At 37.6% G+C, this 22,282-nt stretch overlaps 2 protein-coding genes across 2 annotated transcripts; one reads left to right on the top strand and one right to left on the bottom strand.

Annotated features, from left to right (window-relative positions):
* Positions 1–4,511: 4,511 nt before the first annotated feature.
* LOC149070809 (nuclear distribution protein nudE homolog 1-like) lies at positions 4,512–18,958 on the bottom strand. The gene is made up of 9 exons (XM_089248847.1): positions 18,815–18,958; positions 15,108–15,191; positions 14,224–14,377; positions 13,502–13,650; positions 11,346–11,482; positions 10,993–11,133; positions 7,955–8,061; positions 7,694–7,788; positions 4,512–4,881 (listed from the first exon to the last, which is right to left on the bottom strand). The coding sequence occupies exons 2-9, from the start codon at positions 15,188–15,190 to the stop codon at positions 4,815–4,817; spliced, it is 933 nt and encodes a 310-aa protein (XP_089104973.1). The 5' UTR covers position 15,191; positions 18,815–18,958; the 3' UTR covers positions 4,512–4,814.
* A 409-nt stretch (positions 18,959–19,367) lies between these two features.
* On the top strand, positions 19,368–22,079 carry UQCR-C1 (Ubiquinol-cytochrome c reductase core protein 1). The gene has a single exon (XM_089248612.1). The coding sequence runs from the start codon at positions 19,391–19,393 to the stop codon at positions 20,777–20,779; it is 1,389 nt and encodes a 462-aa protein (XP_089104738.1). The 5' UTR covers positions 19,368–19,390; the 3' UTR covers positions 20,780–22,079.
* Positions 22,080–22,282: the final 203 nt, after the last annotated feature.

The following is a 22,282-nucleotide window of genomic DNA, read 5'->3' as shown; positions in this document are numbered from 1 at the left end:
AGCAAAATGATCATTTCGGAATAAAACATAAATGGCGGAACTGTAGCACCACACTGCAAATGCAGACAAAGAAACATCTCACCAAAGGGTTGGTGCGCTCGATGCTTGGCCAGCAACTTCAGCAGATTTGAAGAAATTCCCTAACAGAGTGTCTAGCACACCAACCCTTTGGTGAGATCTGTGTCTGCTTTTATGGTGCTACAGGTACTGTTCTAATGCCAGTTATGTTTTTTGATACATAAATAATTTTGTAATGCATAAAAGTGAGTGTTGCCATTCAATTTTTTTCCCATTGTGGCCGTAACTGCAAGAGCTAGGCTTTAGTTTTTTTCCCGCACATACCCTGAAACACCTGTATCACGATTTCCATCCAAATTTGTTTACTCTTGCGGCAGCTAGGGGCTCATATCGGCAAAGTTATTTCATGACCACTCTATAATATTTAGTTCATTAACTAAAATTTACCAATGAAGTTTTTGAAATTGAAAGGTGACGATCACGATACTACCTGCAACACATTCAATGCCACAGTATAACAGGGTTTTAATGCCATCAGGTTTAAATAACTAAATACGAATCAACAATATTGGTATCAACGTCTAATTTTCGGTACACACAGTATAAATAAACCACATAAATTTCAATGTAAAAAAAAAAACCAGTGGATTCAAAAATGAATCTGAAAACGATATGCAAACAAATTACAAATCCCACTTTCCTGAGAAAGGAAAAACCTCGAAATAAAACCTGCACCATCAGTACACGACACGCACACAAAAAAAAAACTTCTACTAAATAAGATGGAATCCTCTTTGAAGTCCAGCTCTGTATGGGTAAGGGACATAGTCATTTCATTAATAATTATCACCTAAAGAAAATAACTTATTAAATAATATTTACACGAGAGTTTGCACAGCAAATCGTATAAATTATACTCGTAAGAGAACCAATTTACAATTATAAATACATATAAATTACAAAGCAATGTTTTTTTTCTCCTCCCCTGCATAGAATTACGTCATCATCGTTCTCTGTGCATTACTGGGGGATATCTTTTCTCACAAGCGATAGATTCTAAAACGTTGAAACGTTGACAATACCAATCAAACTTGTTCAAAGAAAAACAAGCAAGTTGGGATGTTAGCACCACGTACAGGGGCTTGACAAATCAAAAAAACAGTTTAGGCGGCCTGAAAAACTTCTTGGGAGTGGCTTCCCCCCCCCCGGTGCGTCCATGCCATTCAGGTATACCTGAACAGTTTGGTGCATCTATGCCATTCAGAACAGTTGTCTGGTAAGTGACCGAAAGAGTAACTTAAAGCATCTGCAAGCACACAAATGACCAAAGGAGTGACCTAGAGAGCAATGCATTAGATCAGTGATTCCCAACGTGGGCGTTAACGCCCCCTTGGGGGCGATGGAAAATTCCAGGGGGACAGTAGAAGTTATGGGTATAACATAGGATCCTATGGGTTTAGATTGCGTTGGGAGGAAAAATTTTCTGAAGAAGGGGGCGATGGGGTAAATACGGTTGGGAAACTATGCATTAGATCATTGAGTGGCCAAAAGAGAAACTAAGCATGTGAATGACTAAAAGAGGGGGGGGGGGGAATAACCAAGAGTTACTAAAAATTGTGTAAGCATTGCACATGACCAAAATAGTGACCTAGAGATCAAGGGGCCAGGTCAGTGATCGACCAGAAGACTGATCAAGAAAGTGCGCAAGCATGTGAGTGACTTGGGGACAGAAGCATATTTACAGGAGGGAGGGTTGTGTGGTCCTTATGAGGAATAAGTGGTCAAGAGTATTAGAGGGTGGGAACCATAAATCTGCCTCAAGACTGGGAAAAATCTTATTTAAGTGTTTATTTTTTACAGTAAATTCACTATAAAAATGCCCAGTGAAAAATCTTGACCTGTGTTTAAGGATGGGGAGGGACACATATCAGTCAAAATCTGAACGTGTAGCGGCCATGGCAACCTGGGATTTGTCAAGCCCCATTGTGAACTCTATCAAAGAGAAATGTTCTAAAAATACTGAGTATTTTTCATATAAATGGCAAATAGGAATATTATAACTCTCAATCAAACATTGACATGGAAATCCATCAAACACAGGGAATGGTTTCGACGCTTTTACACACCGACACATTTTTTTTTTTGGAATAATTTTTAAGTTCGTAAAAAACTAGTGTCAACTGTATAATTAAATAAAACTCGACAGAAAGCTGCAGTTTCAAAAAATAGAAGAAACATTATGATTTTTGAAGCCTTGAGACATAATACCACCTGACCTGCTTCCCTCTGTAATTTGTATCATCTTAAACACTCCGTCTTCAGCCATACAGTGATTTGACCAATGATAACAGGGACGGACCAATTCCAATTATTGAAAACTCTGTTGGACGTGGCAATTACACGACAGACTTGGAAAACGTTTGGAAAAGTAGGTGTTGTGCTAGAGTTTGAAAACAAAAAGGTTACCGTTTTTTAAAAATTTAGTATCTACAGATATTGACGAGTCCATAAATGGTAAAAGGAAAACATTTTTTCGTAAATTTCTCTGTCGATATCACACAAATGAAAAATCAGAGACGACAATTAAAAGGGAAAAGAATGAAAATAGACCTAAATTTTGATTTGGCCTGTAAAAGTTTAACTACACTGTTTTGTGTGCGACAGATGAATGCTCATAAAAACATCTGGGGGAGGAGGGTAAGCAAAAAAACAATGAGGTAAAAAAGAAACCGCTTTAATTCAATAATGAATATCATAATCGCAAATGATGATAATCCCTCTATAATGACATTTATTCTCTGTCTGCAAGACTATCGTTGCATCAAGGTTTCACTTTTTACACTTTTGATTTCATGTACATGTTGTTTGAGAGAAAATTTTCAGGATATGTGAAACCACATAGAGGGCGCAAGATGATATGGAATTTCATGTATCAATATAAATCTACCTGTGTAACTTTTTTTTCTAAAAAAACACAAAAAAAAAAACCACTTATTTACACATTTCATATAAGGGCAAGGACATCAAATCATTTATACAGGCGTGGTAGCCTAACTGATTCATCATCTTTTGTTTCCGGTTCTCAATGGCTAACATTTGGAATTTACTACAAATGGCACTGCAATTTACTTTACCTCGTAGAACAGGGGTTCGAACCGTGTGCACCTCCAACCTCTGTCTGGGACAAAGGCTTATCGAAGAGTTTCTTTGTTTAACTGCTCTGATAAACCACAGATAAGCGTCGATTAGGAAAAGGGGTGCCACGGACTGAAAAGACAGAATCCCCTGTTGTAGGATATATATACCCCCTTTACTATACCATTATAAAAGTTGCATAGCACTTTTACTGTACCATTATACAGTCATGCAATAATATAGTAAGAAAGTTATGTCCTATGAGATGAAGCCCCTTTTCCATAATAAAGTTGCACAGATGTATAAGCAGCTATACAACTTGTCTCGTAGCAACTTTATCTCATAGGACATGGCCCCTTTACTACGCCGTTATAAAGTTGCATAGTTGTAAAGGAGCTATGCAACTTTTATAACAGTATTGTAAAGGGGCTTCATCTCATAGGACATAGCCCTTTCACACTACTGTTATACAAGTTGCTCTTTTACTGCAGAACCATTATACAGCTGTGCAATAGTATAGTAAAGGGGCCATTACCATACTGTTATGCAGCTGTGCAACTTGTATAACCGTATATTAAAAGGGCTTTATGTCATAGGACATAGTTCATTAACTATATGTGTTACATATATACATTTCCCCCTTTACTATACCATTGCACAGCTGTGCAACTTGTATAACGGTACAGTAAAGTAGCTATATGTCCTATGAGATATACCGTTATAAAGTTGCTCAGCTGTAGAATGGTATAGTCAAGGGGTTTTATTTCATAGGACAAAACCCATTTACAGCACCATTATACAGCTGTGCAATTTGTACAACAAGACTTTAGTAAAGAGGCTATATCCTATGAGATGAAGCCCATTTAAAAGTTGCACAGCCGCATAATGGTATGGTAAAAGTTGCTTACCTCATAGGACGTAGCCAATTTTCTAATATCGGCATATAAGTTGCACCTTTACACTATACAAGTTGCACAGCGGCAGCTCTCTCTAGATTCAAGAATTATCGCACCGTTAAAGTGATTTTCCCAACTACCCTTACAACCACATATTTTATGACGAATATTAATGGGGCTTGCGCTACCATTTCCCCCCACTCCTTCACATTAGGAACACTTTGTTTAAATACAGTGAAACCTGTTTATGATGCTGAAGCCTAACTCGAATGGAAGCAAACAATGTTAACGCTTAGATGTGCACCTTTTATAAAACGTTAAAATTATTTCAGGGGCCTCTTTGTGTTTGTATGCAGATTTCACTGTATGTGTAAGAATAAATTACTGTAACATTCATCATTAGTACAAATCCCTTAAGCATCAATCAAAACTATCACTGAAATGAAAGAAACGACAATAAATGGTATTTAAAAGCTAAAAAAAAAAAAATTCACTTATTTCGTCGAAAAAGAGTTTGCTGACAGCAGCAGCAAATAAAACTATGGCTCAGCCAAAGCATACATAAAGAAAGAGCAAACAAGTTTCGAACATGAAATTAAAAACCAGTGTTTGATTTCTTTTTTAAATGTGTGTGTGTGTGTGCTTCAGTTTCTTTACAATTTCCACATTCCCGCACATGTTGAATGTGCTGAACTACAGTCCTCAAATCACCTTAAGTTTAGCTTGGTGCTAGTTTTTTTTTCAATTGAAATATAATGCAAAACATTACGCGATGAGGCTGATGCTGTCTTTGGGGCTTGCAAGAGAACCTTTGCTTTTGCGCTTGGCAAGCCTGGAAAGAAAGGGGGGGGGGGAATATGGCAGTGAAACAAACTTTTATGATACAAGTTCATACAAAGACTACATCATAACAACTTGTTGAAGAAACAGCTGATTCTAAATTGACTATGTTCTACATGCTATACAGAGTGGATACTATCAACCACCTAATAATTACACGCAATTCCTGGTGAAAAACTAATATAGAAAAGTTTTGAGGACTAGATGAATATTTTGGGAATTATAACATTTTGGTTTCGTGATAAGTCGGGTTTAGTAACGACCAGTTACGTGCCAAACACCCAACAAAATATTTTGCCCCAGCAGTGGATTACTGTTTCTTCAAAATGAACTAAATCCTATTAAACAATAATAGAAATTGTCTTCTTTCCCAATTGGTGCTTTTCGAGTAGAATGATGTTATAACCTTGTTATTACATGTCACCTTTGCCCACTATATAGGCAAATTTATCACCAGTTATGTAAAGTGTTAGCCAAATGAGAGAGAGAGAGATATGTGAAATTTTTTTAAATCCAAAATCAGCATTTTTGCCAAAATTTAGTAAATTTCACCCTATCACTGTTAAGCCAAATCTTTTGAGGGAAAGTGCTGGTTTGCATAGCCTTAGCTTTCTTGATTCCTTTCAGGATTGATAATGTTGTTACTAAACAGTTTCAAAAAAGCCAAGTTATATGTTTGGTTTACGTTCTGTGAATTTGACAGGATTCAAAAGTGACGTAATCAATTTTTAAATAGTTGTATAACTCCATAATTATTGATCAAAATCAAAAAACTGAAAACATTTTTCCGTGTTAGTTTTTTACAAGGAATCATGTTTGTAATTATTTGTCAGTTGATATATATATATATATATATATATATATAAAGTAAAAATTACAACAAAGGAGAAAATAAATAAATGGAACAATGAGGAGTTCGTTCTCAAGGGGTTATGAAATGCTCTTACATACAGGATGATTATAATTCAAGTTGCGACTTCAAAATGCTGTGAAATAAGAGTCACGGGTCAGAATGATTTCAAAATTTACATGAATGCATCTGCTGAAGCAATGAAATTTTGTTTGGCAAAAGGAAAAAAAACCTTAAAATTTACAGATAGGAAGCGCTCTTGGTCAGTCAACCCCAGGCAAAATGACTCACAAAATTTGATAATTCGTCTCAAAGCAAACACCCACAAATTACACAAGGAATGTTCTATATATGTTTCTGCTACGAGTTTGAAGATCAAAATTTTGCCCTGGCTGACTATTGCTTCCATTCTAGAAGTGAATTTCCAGTGTTTCATGAGTAGAGCACCACCCATTGGTAAGTTTTCAAGTTTTCTTCGCTAAACAAAATTCTATTGCTTCAGGAGTATTCATGCAAATTTTCAAGTCATTTTGAGCAGTGGTTCTTATTTCACAGCATTTTGAAATTGCAACATTAACTACAATCACCCTGTACGCCTATTTTAATGGGTTTTTACAAGTTACAGCAGAAGTCTGATATAACAAGTATGGTTTATCTTGCGAATCTCATAATCAAATGAGAGATTTAAACCATCACCAAGCTAGAGTTGAAGATACCTATTACTGATAATGAGAGATCAGGGACAATAATAAGGAGAGCAGCAGCAATTTTTCCCGCTACTGTATCATCTCATATAACAGACTTTAACTGCATTACAAAATTTCAAGTATATAACTGTGGACATTAACAAAATACAACATGAATAAACCCAAAATACGAAGAGAACTATAGTTGCACACGCTTCAGAACTGTACCAAGTTCCTTCTTCAGTAGCCATAGTAGCAACAAGTATAAAGTTTTCCTTCATAGCAAAAACTCCATATAGCGGGAGTTACTCACTGTTCAGGACAAAGAGTCAAAATGAAAATGACAGCCATGTGAGAAGGAGGATGATGAAAAATGGGAGAAGCCAATTACAGAGGAGAACGTGATAGTGATGATGGAGGAAAAAATTATTGCAGAAACTTGCCAGATTTTTGAGAAGAGTGGTGTGTGCTAGCTAGGTCATTGACGAGTTGGTGTGAGTTTTTATAGATGTTTAATGATACGTGTAAGTCCAAGTCAAATGGCGAGGGCATTTTTGAATAATTTTAGCTCATGAAAAATCAAATTTATGATCAAAGAACCCGCAATGTTGGGTGATGGATGAGCAGTTAAAGTCTTGGTTTGTTTCGTATCTTCTATGCTTGTTTATGTAAACGACATTTAAGGGCACATTTAGTTTGACGTATATGATAATCCACATTGGCATGAAATGCTGTAGATGCCCCAGTTGTCGAGTCCATCAATGCCATCTTTCAGTTTAGAGAAGCTGATTTTATTGATGGAGGAAGAATTATATTTTCGGAGAATTTTTTGCAATACATTGGTTGGTTTCTGGGAAGAAAGGTGAAATTATTAAGGTTTTGTGTTTAGGTTTGGTTATGGAGGTATTTCTGATTAATTTGCTGTGTAGATTGTCAAAGAGGAAGATCCGATCTATCCCTATAGCTTTGAGGATTATTGTATTCATCCGCAAGTAGTGTCTGGGAATACCTCCATAACCAAACCTAAACTGATCTTTAACCCTAACAGCAGATCTTAATAGCTTACGACATGAATGCATAGAATGCAAAGTATTTTTGTGTGAGAGGATGCGTAGAAAGGTTGTGTGGGGGTAAAGAAACTTCAAACTGTTTTTGAAAGACAGTGGTAGAAAAATTTTGTTTGTGATGAGTGACCAATATGTCCAGAAATGCAGGTTGATTTTAATGTGGACATTAATAATATACTTCAGGATGAAACTTATACTCACACAGGTGATCCAAGGCTTCCAATCTCTTCTTTGTCCCCTTTGGGAGAAGTATCTTTGACGTATATTCTACAAGAAGCCAGCTTCGATTCGAGTGCCTGAATGGGAAGGGGGGAAAAACCAACACATTATAAATAACACTCTAAGCAAACGGATTCATGAAGGGGCGAAAAAATACTTTCACCTAAAAGAAAAACAAATCACGGGTGCATCTGAGTAATTAATATGCAACAGACCAAACTTTCAACAGAAGACTTGACTTACCCCGACTTTTCTCAGCAAATCAGAAACTATATTCAAAGCAGTGATCCTAGACGATGGAGTGAAAGGTATTGTGGCCGTGTTTATTTGATTTAAAGCAGAGATAGAATCTGTAGATGAAAGAATAAAATTTAGAAAATGACAATATTATGGACTTGGTGCAATATAACTGCACCAAGATTTAAAATCGAAAAGGAGCCATTCACTTTACATTACATAGTCGATGCTCATTATGATGACCATTCCGTTATAACGACAGGATAAGTTTCAAATGTTTTCATATAACAACTACCTTGTATGGTTTTTCTTTTGATACAACTACCACCCAATATAATGTCAGTTTTTGATGGATGAAGTGGCGGGGGGGGGGGGGTGCAATAATGAGTGTCAACTGTTTTTTGATCCACATTCAGAATTTTCTAATATTTTGGTTATTAATAGAACCTAAATCTGGTCTTGGGTCCTATTAATAACCAAAATATTGGAAAATTCTGAATGTGGATCAAAAAACAGTTGACACTCATAAAGCCCCACCCCCCCCCCCCGGCTTTAGAAAATACACTACAGATGGTACAAATATATATGCGTACCTTTAGTACATGCTCTTTGCCCCCCCCCCCGGAAAAAGTTGAAATGACAGCCCTGGGCCCAGGCTATTGAGTGTAAATGGGCCCCATTACCTTCTTCTCCAACAAATAACAGTAATTAATTTCTCCAAAAAAAAAAAAAAGATTTTTAAGGCATCTGCAAATCTCGGGGCTCTAGGCGGCAGCCTGCCTATAGGGAAATCCAGTACTCACAGAACCCATAACAAAAAATATGTATATTTCTACAATAAAGATATTATGAAACTTCTATATACAATCGATGCTTTTTATTGCGCCCATTCCATTATAACAATCCATACAAACAGTTCCAAATATATTTCCCCCATTTATCCCATATAAATGACCTACAAAGACCAATTAATCCAATGTAACGTCCTGACTCAGCTGTTCTGCCCTTTTTGAAGTTTTGGCAATGGTTTTTGTTTACTAAAAATTGCGTTATAGAGTTCTGATCTTTAATATTGGAGAATTCAGTACATAAGTCTTGTGCTTTCAATTGATTAATACAATTTCATTAGCATTTTCTAACCTGATGTATTTTTGTTGCAATGGCTCACGTTATTACAAAATGGATATGATTTTTTTATTGTCCAAATATGAGAATTCTCTTAACAAAGCTAATTTTTTTTCCTTCAAAATTTCGATAAAATGACTGCCAATAAATATAATGTGCATGCATTTATTACACAAGGGGAAATTATTATTTAAGAGTAAAAGTGGGGTGACCGTTACGAGGGGTTTTACTGTATAAATTTTACGGTAGTAGGCGAGTAGGTGAAAGAAATACGCGATTAACATTTTCATTTCGGACTTTAACCATCATGAACTAGTTTCTGATGCTTATTAATGAATTAGTAATTATAATTAACAATAATTAATTAATAATTAAATGATGAATTTAATTTACCACCACAAACTTATTGCTTCCTGATGTCAAGTCATAAATAAATTATCATTGAAAAATGAATTGATTCAAGTTCATACTGTTCGGAGTAAATTAATTAATAGCTCGTTATTCATGAATTAATTGCCCATTGAGAATTACGTTAGTTTCTGATGTTATAGTTATTAGGAATTAAAAATTGTAATTGTTTATTAACAATGATTAATGGTTAATTATAATTATTTGTAATAAATAATTAACTGATAAATTCATTAACTACAATGAACTTATTTCCTGACACTGATTAAGTAGGTGTGGGGTCATGATGCACTTGCTGCGTTGGCTAATCACAATTATCAATTATTAACTATAATTATTAAACAATGGGGGCCGTTCAAGTACTATGTCAGCAAATTTTTAGCCACTTTTTACCTCCCTCCCGTCAGCAAAATTTTGTCATCTCTACCTCCTAACACATATTGGTGGGATCAGAGACATATGTGGGCGAGGGGGGGGGTGAGCAAAAATTTATTTTTTTAATGAAAAAAATTTTTTTTAAAGAATTAAAATTTCAAGAGAAAGTACCTCTATATGTTAATATAATCGATTTCTGTCAATTTCAATGCCATTTGAAGGCAAAGAACTCAAAATTTCTTTTTAAGAAATACATTGTAATCCACCCTCTAAGCCATATATGGTACACCCTCAGCCTGCGGACCAAATGCGGCCCTGGGGGATTATCTGATGTGGCATGCCACCTTAAACCTAATTTTGTAAAAATGAACTAAGTGGCACATTTTAAGATCACTTGGGTGACCCACGGCACAGTTCAAGAGCACTTGGATCCACAAAACATTTGGAGATCACTATAGTGGCTCTGTAGAGGACTTATCAATAGGGAGAATATTAGTTCAGGTGCCCAAACTAGCAAAAGGTTTTTCTCGTTTTTGGTGCACAGAGTATGATGCCATTAAGAATATTTGATATTTTCATGAAGGGTGGTTGATGAAGTAAGCATCATCCAAACACCCGCTTCCCACCTTGTCATCAAGTCAGGAAATCCAAACCCCCCCCCCCCCGATGCTGACGTAATACTTGAATGACCCCAATTGTAATAAAAAAATTGCCTTCAAGTGTTAAATAATTATAATTATTGATTGATAAAAAAGCATTATGGACTAATAAAGGTGCAAATAAAAGCACAAATCATTGAACAGATTATATTTTGATTCCATTTAGGACAGGTTTCCACCTCATACAGTGTACATCTTAGACAGGTTTCACTGTATAACAATAATTCTATACTTGATATTACTCTTTGGAAACAAAGATGCATTTTCCAGGGGTATGCTCTTAGAGACGGTGAGTGCAAGAACGGTCAGACTAGCTTATGACGAACATGGATATCACAAAAATTTTCACATACAACAAAGTTTTTCCATTTCCCGTGAATTTTGTATTGCGTAAGTATGTATATAACAAATATTTTCATCGGTTTTTTTTTTCTGACTTTGTTATGAACATTTCTGACTGTTTAAATTTTCACTTACTTCTGACGGGGCTAGAATCTTGCAGCTCTGCACTGATTTTGTTTGAATCTATGGTCGATATCCTTTCTACTTTTTCATTTTTATCACAGTGTCCATCATATACAGGTTTGTTTGTCTGGTGAACTATTTCTTGACGAAGATCTACATAATTACACAAAAATCATCTTGTTTAGATAACACACCAAAATCACGTATCGGTTTCACCAGTAAACGTTCATCAAAAATGTATTAGAAGAGAGCTGTCAAATAGTTTAATATGATCATATACAGCAGGGTTTGACAAATCCTATGAGACTAGTTTTACTGTATACGCTGCAAATTATTTCTAATATGGGGAAAAAAATAATATATACCTCTAGATTCATCTTTCAGTCTCTGCACTGTGACTTTCAGCGCTTCCTTCTCATCGAGTTCACTTTCAAGAAATGCGTTCCTCTCTATGGCCTGATTAAGTCTCGATTCAAAATCTTCTAGTGAAGAGACAGTTGCCCTGACGAAGTAATAGAAGAAAAAAAATTAATGAATGACAGATTATACACTTAATATCAACCTGACTTTAATCATTTACACTATCAATCAGTCACAAATACATAGAAACCTCGGCTAACAAAGGTGATTTGTTCCGAAATTATGTTCATTAGCCAAAACAAGATTTCCCATATAGGGTTTCTATTAAAAATAGTTTTGCTCGTTCTGAATGCTACCTAAAATTTGAAGATAAGTTCTAACCAAAGGCAAGGATAAACATCTTGATAACCGAATGAAGAATTTAAAGGAGAATAAAAAACTGAAGACATTTTTTTCTTTTATTCTACAGTATTAACACAACATTTTTAGTTGGAACTTATAAAGCATAGTCTTCTTCCATACCTTCAAAGTAAACTTGTCAGACGCTGATTCTTCATCAGAAGCTGGCCCGTGTCTCTTTGCTGGAGGAGAATTTGAAAATCTGTCAATTGAACTCCCTTTTTTTAAAATAATGTTTTGGACAGTTATGCACTTGTCTCTAACCAAGGCACTTGCAGCGTGAGCATTGTCCAGCAGAAGTACAGCTTTTTCTGTCACATTCCTTTCCTCTAAAATACATTTTCACTGTGAGTCAGAACATAGCCCCACATACTGCAGCAGAGCCTCCAGGCTAGGATCTTTGGTTGGATCCTGATCAAATTTTTAAAGGGCTCCACTATAGTGAATTTTTAGTGTGAAAAACTGCCGCTATGGTGGTCTTGAGTAACGGACTTGCATTGTGAGGACCCAGGTTCAAACCCTACTGCCACCACACTGGTGGTTGGCCGAAGTTGGGTTTTTGTGGATCCCAACTTTGAGGTGCAAATGTGAGCTATAATCTCCCCGTTAAAAAAATCTTGCCACAGAGTGCAACGGACAACAATACACTTCACACAGAATTTGAAAATAATGTAGATAAAAATTAAAAATTCACACCCAACACTATATATGCACTCAGACTGTTTAGGTACACAAACTCACACTTCCGGCACAACTTAATCGATAGTAAATTGCCCATGATGATCGACTTTAGTTGTGCTCAGTTTGAAAGAAAGAAAGTGCGAAAAAAAAGAATCATCCCAGGTTAGAGCCTTGTTAGCCCCACCCCTGTATGGGATATGGGTTCGAACACTTCCATCACCAGTGTGTGAACAACCTTCCTGTTACAGATGGCAAAGATTATCTCCTGGAATGACTAGACTGATCAGTTTGACACTAGAAAGCCTTGCCACATGCAATAAAAAATTGTCTGGAATTTTTTTTCAAAAAGCAACATTGTCTCTAGTGTACTTATTAATTTTGCATAAAACGGCTCAAAAGTTTTCTGAAAGATAAATATAGGTTACTGTTTGACATAACTTCCTAAGCCACAAATGACATTAATTTAAAATAATTCGCGAGAATTTTTCATGTTTACGCACATTGACAGAATTGAATCTGTAGGTTGAATCTGTATTCGTCAGCTGAAAAAATATTTCTTAGCCAAAAAATTTGTAAGCTGAGACGTTCATTAGCTGAATTATCACTGTAAAAAAACACACACACAACCATTTTGGTACAAAAAAATCTGCCTTTGAGAAGGATATTTAAAACAAGGCCTACTCATGGTTCGGCACTGGAGATATAGAATATTTGATTCAAATAATTTCCGGATGATTTTAAATAGATAGGGCAGTGTTTTTCAGTCGCTGGTTCGGACTCGCACTGGGAGGACCTAGGCTTGACCCTGTCCGACAAGAGTTGCACGATTTTTGCTGTCAGTGATCTCTCATCTGGCAACTATAATTTCCCTACCCTTCACCCCTTTTTTGAAAAAAATTAGGAAAAATTTCTAAAAATGTCTCAGAGCGGAGAAATTATAAACAAATCCGAAGTCTCCCGACTAAATCCGGAGAGTTGGCAGGTCTGGGTTTCACTTCATAAGTGAATTAATACATAACTGTATTATAAATCCGTTTGTGAGGGAAGGGGCGAACACAAAATAAAGAGCATTCTAAATAACCTTTTTGCCCTCTCCAAGTCGTCATTCAGCTGCTCAAGCTCTCTGATATATTTCTGAAGGTCATCTCGTTGCACTTTGACCCTCGACAGCTCATCTTCTAGATCTGAGACTTGCTTGCGACTCTCCGTCTGATTTTTCTGGAATTTCTCCTGGTAAGGTAAAAAAATGGAAATTAAATAACGGAAAAATGATTGCGTGTTAAATAAAATTTCCGAGATTTTTGTTTAAAGAACCGCTCTTTTAAAATGGTTCAAGTAAAGCAGAGCAAATTTTGATTTTTGTAGATGGCAATCTCACGAGTGCCAAAATAAACAAATAAAAATAGATTCCGTTTGTGGAATTCATAGTCAATCACTGATACCGGATTTGATTTGGCTTTATTGCTCCAATAAATTATTTTTCGACATACAAATTAACTGAATATAGTGTTATCTAACAACCTAAATTTGTTTCGTTCAGTGCCGTAATACAAAAACCATTAATGTAGTCAGTATCATTATTCTGTATCCCATAAGGGTTGCTAAAGCTTTAATTCTTGAGAAATGATGGGTAGTAGGAAAAGCAGCCAAATTTTTCACGGAGAATTCATCAACTTGGCACGTATCCAGATTAAGGAAATCTTGCCTAAAGACACCCAATTTTGAAAAACCTAAAATGATTTTAGCAATTATATCGTGTTTGCAGGATTATAAAAAAAATATATAGCCTACATTCACACAGACCTGCAAAATTTCATAATCAAGACTCAAACGGCTGACCACAGCATTCAACTCTTTGTTTCTAGCTTCTGTCTGCTCGAGATGAGCTTCCAGTTCGGCCTCAAACTCTCTGCTGCTTTCTTGGAATTCTTCGAGCTCCATGTTGGTTTCATTATACCTAGAACATCAGGATGTAATGCGCATTAACACATTTTCAAGACTATAATCATTAAATATAACTTTAACATTTACGAACTCGAAAATTTTTGGAGACTCTTTTCAAACCCTTCTCGAGAATTCTGTTGCAACACCATTCTACTACATTGAAAATATTATTAAAATAATCATGTTCTCATCAAAATCCACAATTAATTTCCCCACCCTGTCCCAGGCCAGTCCCGGTCATTACATGATATTTTTCTTTATTCTCCCCCCACCCCGATGTAATATCTCCCTCAACCATTTGATACTGAACCATTTTGTAATACTGTACCTATTTTTATTTTTTCTGCATGTGGTTTTTCCCCCCTCCCCTATGACATCGTCTCTCCCGCCTCAATAATTCACTGATTTTTTTCTATGAGTGTTTTATTTTTGTTCTCTCTCTGTGTTGTTTTCCTTCTTGTATGTACATTGACATCCTTGATTGGCAGCACAGTGCATATCATATATATATCAAGTTTCAATGAAATACATCCTCCAGAACAGGCGATACGTAGGTTGGAATAGTGTCAGTAGGTCTATACTGACAGGTGCTACATAGGTCTGAGTAGTTTCAGTATACTGAGCAATGATTCAAGAAGATGGAATAACTTCGGCTAATGTATCACAAGTGGTTAATACTTTGCTAATTAATGTATCCATGTTTAAAACTTTTTTGTTTATATAAATATTAACATGTAACTCACTTCTTGTGAAACTTCATCGCCAAGTCTTTGTAGTAATCTCTCTCCTCTTCAATACTGGAGAATCCACCTTCAGGCTCCAACATCCTAAGTGAGAGGTAATCAAATGAATATCAAGAAAATAGAGATAGCTGCGAAAAATAAAATAAGAAAGCTAACTTGGAATAAAATACCATGCCAAGTTTTAAAAATCTTTTTCTGAGAAAAAAATCTTGAGGTGTGTCAACATTTTGCCCGTGGATACTTCCCCACATAAATTTCGACTGTATGGGTGACCAAGTACGTGAATGACAGTCACCCACTTGGTCAATCACAGGGTCATTCATATGGTCAGTGCAGGCAAAATGTCTAGGGGTAAATGCCAGACTCACTTGATCACTCATATGGTCACTCACTAGGGATCTCACTGGGTCACTCACTCTTATGATTACTTGTATGGTCATTCATTCAGTCACCCACTTGCATGGACACTGATACGGGCACTCATATGATCACTAATCCAGTTACTAACTTGGACACTGATATGGGCACTCATATGATCACTAATCCAGTTATTAACTTGAACACTCATACCATCACTGGTATGTTCACGCATTCGGTCACCTGGACACTCAAACCATCTCACTTGGTTATCTGTATATTCACTCATCCAGTCACACACCTACTCGTTCACTCATATGGTCAAGGCAAGCAAAATGTACCAAGGACATCAGGGGTGCAATGACGGGGGGGGGGGGGGGGGGGGGGTTCCATAAACCAACACTCTATCAATGCTCAGATTTCCTCAGAGGATATGATTATCAGGTTTACCATTGGCACCAAATGCGTATCAATGATGGGAAGACCAAACAAGCTATAACTCAGGATGATGAAAAATTCTGAGAGGCAGCAAATTTTAGTAATATGTGGACAAAATCTGAATAGCCTGCAGGTGCCGAAGATATGAATCCACCTCTGTTTGGTAACGATTATTCAAATGATGTGATTTAGAAATCACCTTTTGATAACAGCGTACAGTTCCTATTCATGCTTGTAATTCGAGTAACAACACTTTTTTTTTATCAACCATCAAAACAATTCCACATAAGACTTATTAGATTTCTTTTTTCCCCTCCAAAGCCAAATGTCCTGATAATAAACAAGTACCAAGACCTGGATTTATTGTTTTGCCGCTTGTGGGCTATACAAATTTTGCAGCCCTTCACCCATTCTAGTCCAATTTTCTGGACCAGTCACTCTTCAAATTCACCAGGGTGGTGAATTTGAAGCATCCAGCTTAGCCCCCCCCCCCCATCCTGGTCAATATACCCTGTCTGTGGGTCACTTCTTTGGTCACTCACATGCTTGCAAGCACGTTCTTGATCACTCCTATGATTGCCCACAGACCTGGTCCCTCGCTCTCTAGGTCAAGACCAAAAAAGTGATCTAGAGCAGTTGTACAAACTTTTTGAACAGTGACCCCATTTTGACCAAAATTTTATCGGCGACCCCTCCCCCATAGGCTGACCATGTGTCCTTGTTTTCTGGGACATACCGATTTTTTGCCAGCAAATGTGCTGTTCTGAAAGCGCTTTTCAGAATGATTTTTTTAAATATCATATAAATATCCATTTTTCTAATGTACTTAGTGTCTTTTATGCAAGATGGAAGTGTAGCGAAGTGTATGGTCTTTGATTTTCATACACAGTGTGATTAAGAAAGAATCATCAGGTTTCAAAATTACTCTACACTTGAAATCGACCATTTACAAAATTGTTCATAAAACGTAGCTACATTTTCCCCATATATTCACATATTATTTATCATTCTATATATTCTGTATTTTTAATTTTTAAGAAATATGTAATTTTGAAATCTGATGATTCTCTATAATCGCCACATGCCAGAAGCACGAATGTATAAATTTGTTTTTTTTATTAGCTGTTTGAATTTAATACCTTGTTTTACTATCTAACTTGTACCTGAAACACAAATTTGTATCCCTATTGAAACATGTTACAAAACATTTTAGGAAAACATCTTCGATAGAGTAAACATTATAGCGTCTCATTTTCCACGTTCTTTTTTTTTGCAAGGACATTGCACATTCATGATTATGGAATGACAGAGCCGATATAATAGAAGTAGAATTTGTGGTAAAATTACATAGTATGATGCATGGTAATTAGCTCAGCTGAATAAAGGCATTCTTTAGTTTTGACATATTTTTGAATAAAAACGAATTTCTTATTTGGAAGTTTTTATTTTGGAGAATCTCGTGTGACCCCCCCCCCCCAGGGGGCTGTGAATAAATGGTTTGCGCACCACTGATCTAGAGCACAGGCAAACATGTGAAGGACCAAAAGAAGAACCTAGAGCATGTGTAAGATGATCAAAAGAGTGACCTACAAAGCAAGGAACCATGTCACTGAGCAACCAAGAGTGCAAGTATGTAATTGAACAAGAGTTATCCAGTTAAAAATTCTCAAGTGTAAGTGTGTAAATTGGTCATGGACAAGTTTTTCTAACCAAATAGGGACTCAAAATTATCAATTTACCCAGGGGCCCTTGATACACTCAAGAGAGACAGTAAAGGACTAGATCGATAGAGTGACAAAAAGAATAATCTAGAGACTATGCACACGAGTAGGACTTGGAATTCGAGCAAACATGTGAATGACCAAAAAAGTGATCTAGAGCACAGGTAAGCATGAGAAGGACCCAAAAGAAGAACCTAGAGCAGTGCAAAAGTGTAAATTGATCAAAAGAACAACCTATAAAGCAAGAAACCATGTCATTGAGCAACCAAAAGAGTGACCTACAGCATCTGTTGTACCAGACCAATACACCAACCATATAGTGTGATATTGGGGTATATTGATCATTGATAATTTTTTCGCACCACGGTCATTTTCTACACACGAAGGTTAATTAGACCAGGACCTACAATTTATTGTAAAATCCGAACAGCAGCCTTGTTTTTTTTTATACTCATCGAGAGGTTAGTGCGCTAACCCCTTGATAGGGAGACTTGCTGCGGTAGCAATGTTTTTCTGTGGTCATACCACCGTTTCCGTTGTACCCCTGTGTCAGGAAAGTTTCTGAAGGACACAAACAGGGTATCGAACTCGCGACACCACTAAACATCTTTTGGTATTTTATCGACCTGGGTTACCGCGCCCCACTGGGGTATGTAATCGACCAAAACAGTGTGCAAGAACGTAGAGCAACTTAGAGAGAGTGTGAGCATGGGAGTGACCAAATGAGTGACTTAAGAGACATAAATATACTTGCAGGAGTGGGGGAGAGTCCAAGCGGGTTACAGCACAGGGTGGCAAATTCGAGGAAATGATCAAGAAAATTACACTAGAATGGTAGAAGGGCATGCAAATTCATAAATACTCCCATGTTAATGTGCTGCAAGTCTTGGCACGCACTGACTCGACGGCAAAGCACGTGGGAAATCGTGAACATATCCAATCGTTATACCCATTATAGGGCTCATAAAATTTTCATTAATAATTCAATAACGAATTTTGCATTGCGCAATTATTCTCCTTACACAGTGACTTCACATACCAAATAATTGATCGCTTATGATTTATCCATAATTGTAAGAGTAAAAACTCTATGCAAAAAACATGCATTTTCTCATAAAAATAATATAAATTAAGCAACCTAGATCTTAGAAGAGGGAAAAAAACTCTAAATATTCCCTTAATATTGCATACCTGGGGATATTACTCTAAAGTTTCGGTTTTAAAATACTTTCAAACAAACGCCACGTTTATAATCATCTTTCATAATAATTACACGAGATAATAAAATTTGAATATCCAATTTAAAAGGGTCGATTGTAAACACAGATGTGTTACGATATGAAAATAAAAAAAAAAAGAGCCTGGGAAAGATTTGAGGAATGAAGTAACGAATAAGCTCTTGTAGCCCTACAACCGACAAAAATGTGACATGAAACGATCTGGAAGATTAACGTAACCATGAGTCCCGCTTTTTTTTGAGACCAAAAATTATTCATTTCGTGACTTGTCGTTTCAGTAGGAAATGAATATTTTATCAAATGAACTAAACAAACATCTTTAAAACTTTTTTACAGTCGTGAATTCGTAAGTTTATGCATCCATGGAATGACGCATTTGTTCAAAATATGGTCAACAAAAACCGGGTCTGTCCCGCGAAATAAGGAATATATGGTCTTTTTGATTACACATTGATTTCCGCAAAAGTGAGAGAGAATTGCATCATCATCACTACCAATATCGAAACGGTGATTGTTTATTTCTGGTGCAATGGCGATGTTGTCTGCGAAATTCTCTCCGTTCCTTCGCGTGTTGTCGAATGGCGGGCAGCGATACTCGACGGCAACAGCTCGGAGGATCCTCAACGTCCCCGAGACGAAACTGAGTCGGTTATCCAATGGACTGCGGATCGCAACCGAAGACTCCGGATACCCGACGTGCACCGTCGGCCTGTGGATAGACGCTGGTAGCAGGCACGAGACCGAGCACAACAACGGCGTGGCCCATTTCCTCGAGCACATGGCCTTCAAGGGCACCGCCAACAGGTCTCAAACAGCGCTGGAGTTGGAGGTCGAGAACATGGGCGCCCATCTGAACGCCTGCACGTCCAGGGAGCAGACGATATTCCAGGCAAAGTGCCTGTCTAAGGACACCGACAGGGCTGTCGACATCCTCGCGGACATCATCCAGAGCAGCAAGTACGGGGTGTCGGAGATCGAGGTGGAGCGTGGCGTCATCTTGAGGGAGATGCAGGAGATAGAGATGAACCTGCAGGAGCTGGTTTTCGACCACCTGCACGCCACCGCTTTCCAAGACACCGCACTCGGTCGAACCATCCTGGGTCCCATCGAGAACATCAAGCGTATTTCTCGCAATGACCTCGTGGCGTATAAGACTAACCACTACGTTGCTTCCAAGATGGTCCTCGTGGGTGCCGGCGGCATCGACCACGACCATCTCGTCAAGTTAGCTGAGAAGTACTTTGGGAACCTGAGGGGTTCCAGTCTCGTCGAGGACAATGTCGAGTCCTGTAAGTTCACCGGCAGTGAGCACCGTCATTCAGATAGTTCCATGCCTATAGCTCACATCGCATTCGCTGTTGAGGGTTGTGGCTGGGTCAACCCAGATAGCATACCGCTTCTCATCAGCAACATCCTCATCGGGAATTTCGATAGGTCTCATGGGAGCGGTTCGAACGTCTCGAGTAAACTCTCCATCGAGTCTCGCTCGAGAAACCTTTGTCATAACTATCTCTCCTTCAACACGTGTTACAAGGATACTGGCCTCTGGGGCATATATATAGTCTGCGATGGCAGCACCATCAACGACATGCTGGCGGCTGTCCAGGACGAGTGGCACAGGCTGTGCACGTCAGTAACGGAGGAGGAGGTGCAGAGGGCCAAGCATCTACTGATGACGAACTCGCTTCTCTTGTTGGACGGTTCGACTGCAATATTCGAAGATATCGGTAGGCAGATGTTGAACTATGGGCGACGTATCGCTCTCCCCGAAATGGAGGCTAGGATCGACTCTATAAATGCTGGTGTCATCCGTGAAGTTTGTACAAAATACCTGAGCAGGAAGAAGCCGGCGATAGCGGCCGTTGGGCCACTTGATCAGATGAGAGATTATGGGAGTATATGTAAAAATATGAGATGATTTATTAAATATATATATATATATACCATTTTAATGTATTACACGTGCAAATGAGCAAGCACTTCGGAAACAGGTGTTAAGATTAATATATGCTCACTCCCCCTTCACACTACTTAGGGGGCCGTTCAAATATTACGTTAGTAAATTATAGCCATTTTTGACCCCACCCCTTGTCAGCCAAATTTTATCAGCTCTGTACCCTATTTTCCAATGCATATTGGTGGGGGGAGGGGAATCAGGTTTATGTGCCACACCCCCGAAATGATCCGAAAAAATTTTTAATGCAAAAAACTACAATTTCGGAAAGAAAATACTCTTAAATATGCTGTTAATTTCGATGCTATTTGAAGAACTCAAAATTTCATTGCGACCCACCCTCTAAAGCCATATATAATAAAGTCTTGGTCTCCCCCCCAAACCTAATTTTGTAAATGTGACCTAAGTGACCCGCGACACAGCTCCATAACTCTTAAGTGATCTGTGGCACATTTAAAGATAACTTGATTGCCATGTCACAGTTTTAGAGCACTTTTGTGGCTCCGGTGCAGTTTTACATCACTCAAGTTACATGTGGGCCATTCCCAGATTAATGAGAAAGGAACCAGATTACCAGAAGTGATCCACAGCATAATTACGGATCACATGAATGATGCGTGACACATTTCTAGATCACTTGGATCCGCAAAATATTCAGGGATCACTAAAATGTCTCTGTATGGGACTTATCAATAGGGGAGAATGTTAATTAAGGTGCCCAATCTGGTATTATCTTCAATGGAAATCCCATGCTGTTTCTATAAGTAATAAATTAAAGTTTATCAACATTAGAATCCATACATTAAAAAATATTGTCTCCCCAGTCTTTCTTCGATCAATCTATTTCGCTTGGGTACTGCCAGTTATACAATATGCTATCACAGTTTGGGGTGGTGACCAGGGTTTAAGCTAGATAAAAAATTCCTTTCGCAAAAAAGCGAAAATGAGGAGAAAAGCTTTAGCAAAATGCTACAATGCTAGTGTAATGAATGATGGTTGGATGTCTACTCGTTCCGTACCTCCTGTATGCATTTTTACGAAAGTGGCTACCACTTCTTTCGCATTCTAAGATTTTCTTTCGCAGTTTGCGAAAAATGCGACAGCTTAAACCCTGGTGGTGACTATAAGACTAATGTTAACATGGTTAGAAGCTCTTTGCAAAAAGTAATCAACAATGTATCTCAAAACATTTTCATGATCCAGGACATGTATCCTGTCCTGTATTTGTCTTGATGTGTTAATAAAATTTCAATAACTATCGAAAGGGTTTTCTCGTTTTTGGCGCACAGAGTAAGATGCTATTAATAAATATTGCATATTTTCATAAAGGGTGGTTGATGAGTAAGCATCATCCAAACCCCCCCCCCCTTTTCCCCAGAAAACCGGAACCCCCAATGCTGATACTTAAATAACTCCTTAAAGCAATGAGTGCATTTGAAGATAGAATGCAGCCCATGGTATCCTATA

Source organism: Pholcus phalangioides, unplaced genomic scaffold (genome assembly GCF_987345545.1).
Source record: "Pholcus phalangioides strain wild (caught in Gottingen) unplaced genomic scaffold, Ppha-v1.0 ptg000020l_1, whole genome shotgun sequence".
In the NCBI taxonomy this organism is placed as follows: domain Eukaryota; kingdom Metazoa; phylum Arthropoda; class Arachnida; order Araneae; family Pholcidae; genus Pholcus; species Pholcus phalangioides.
Note: the sequence above shows the minus strand (reverse complement) of the source record. Positions and strands in the feature narration are given on the sequence as shown.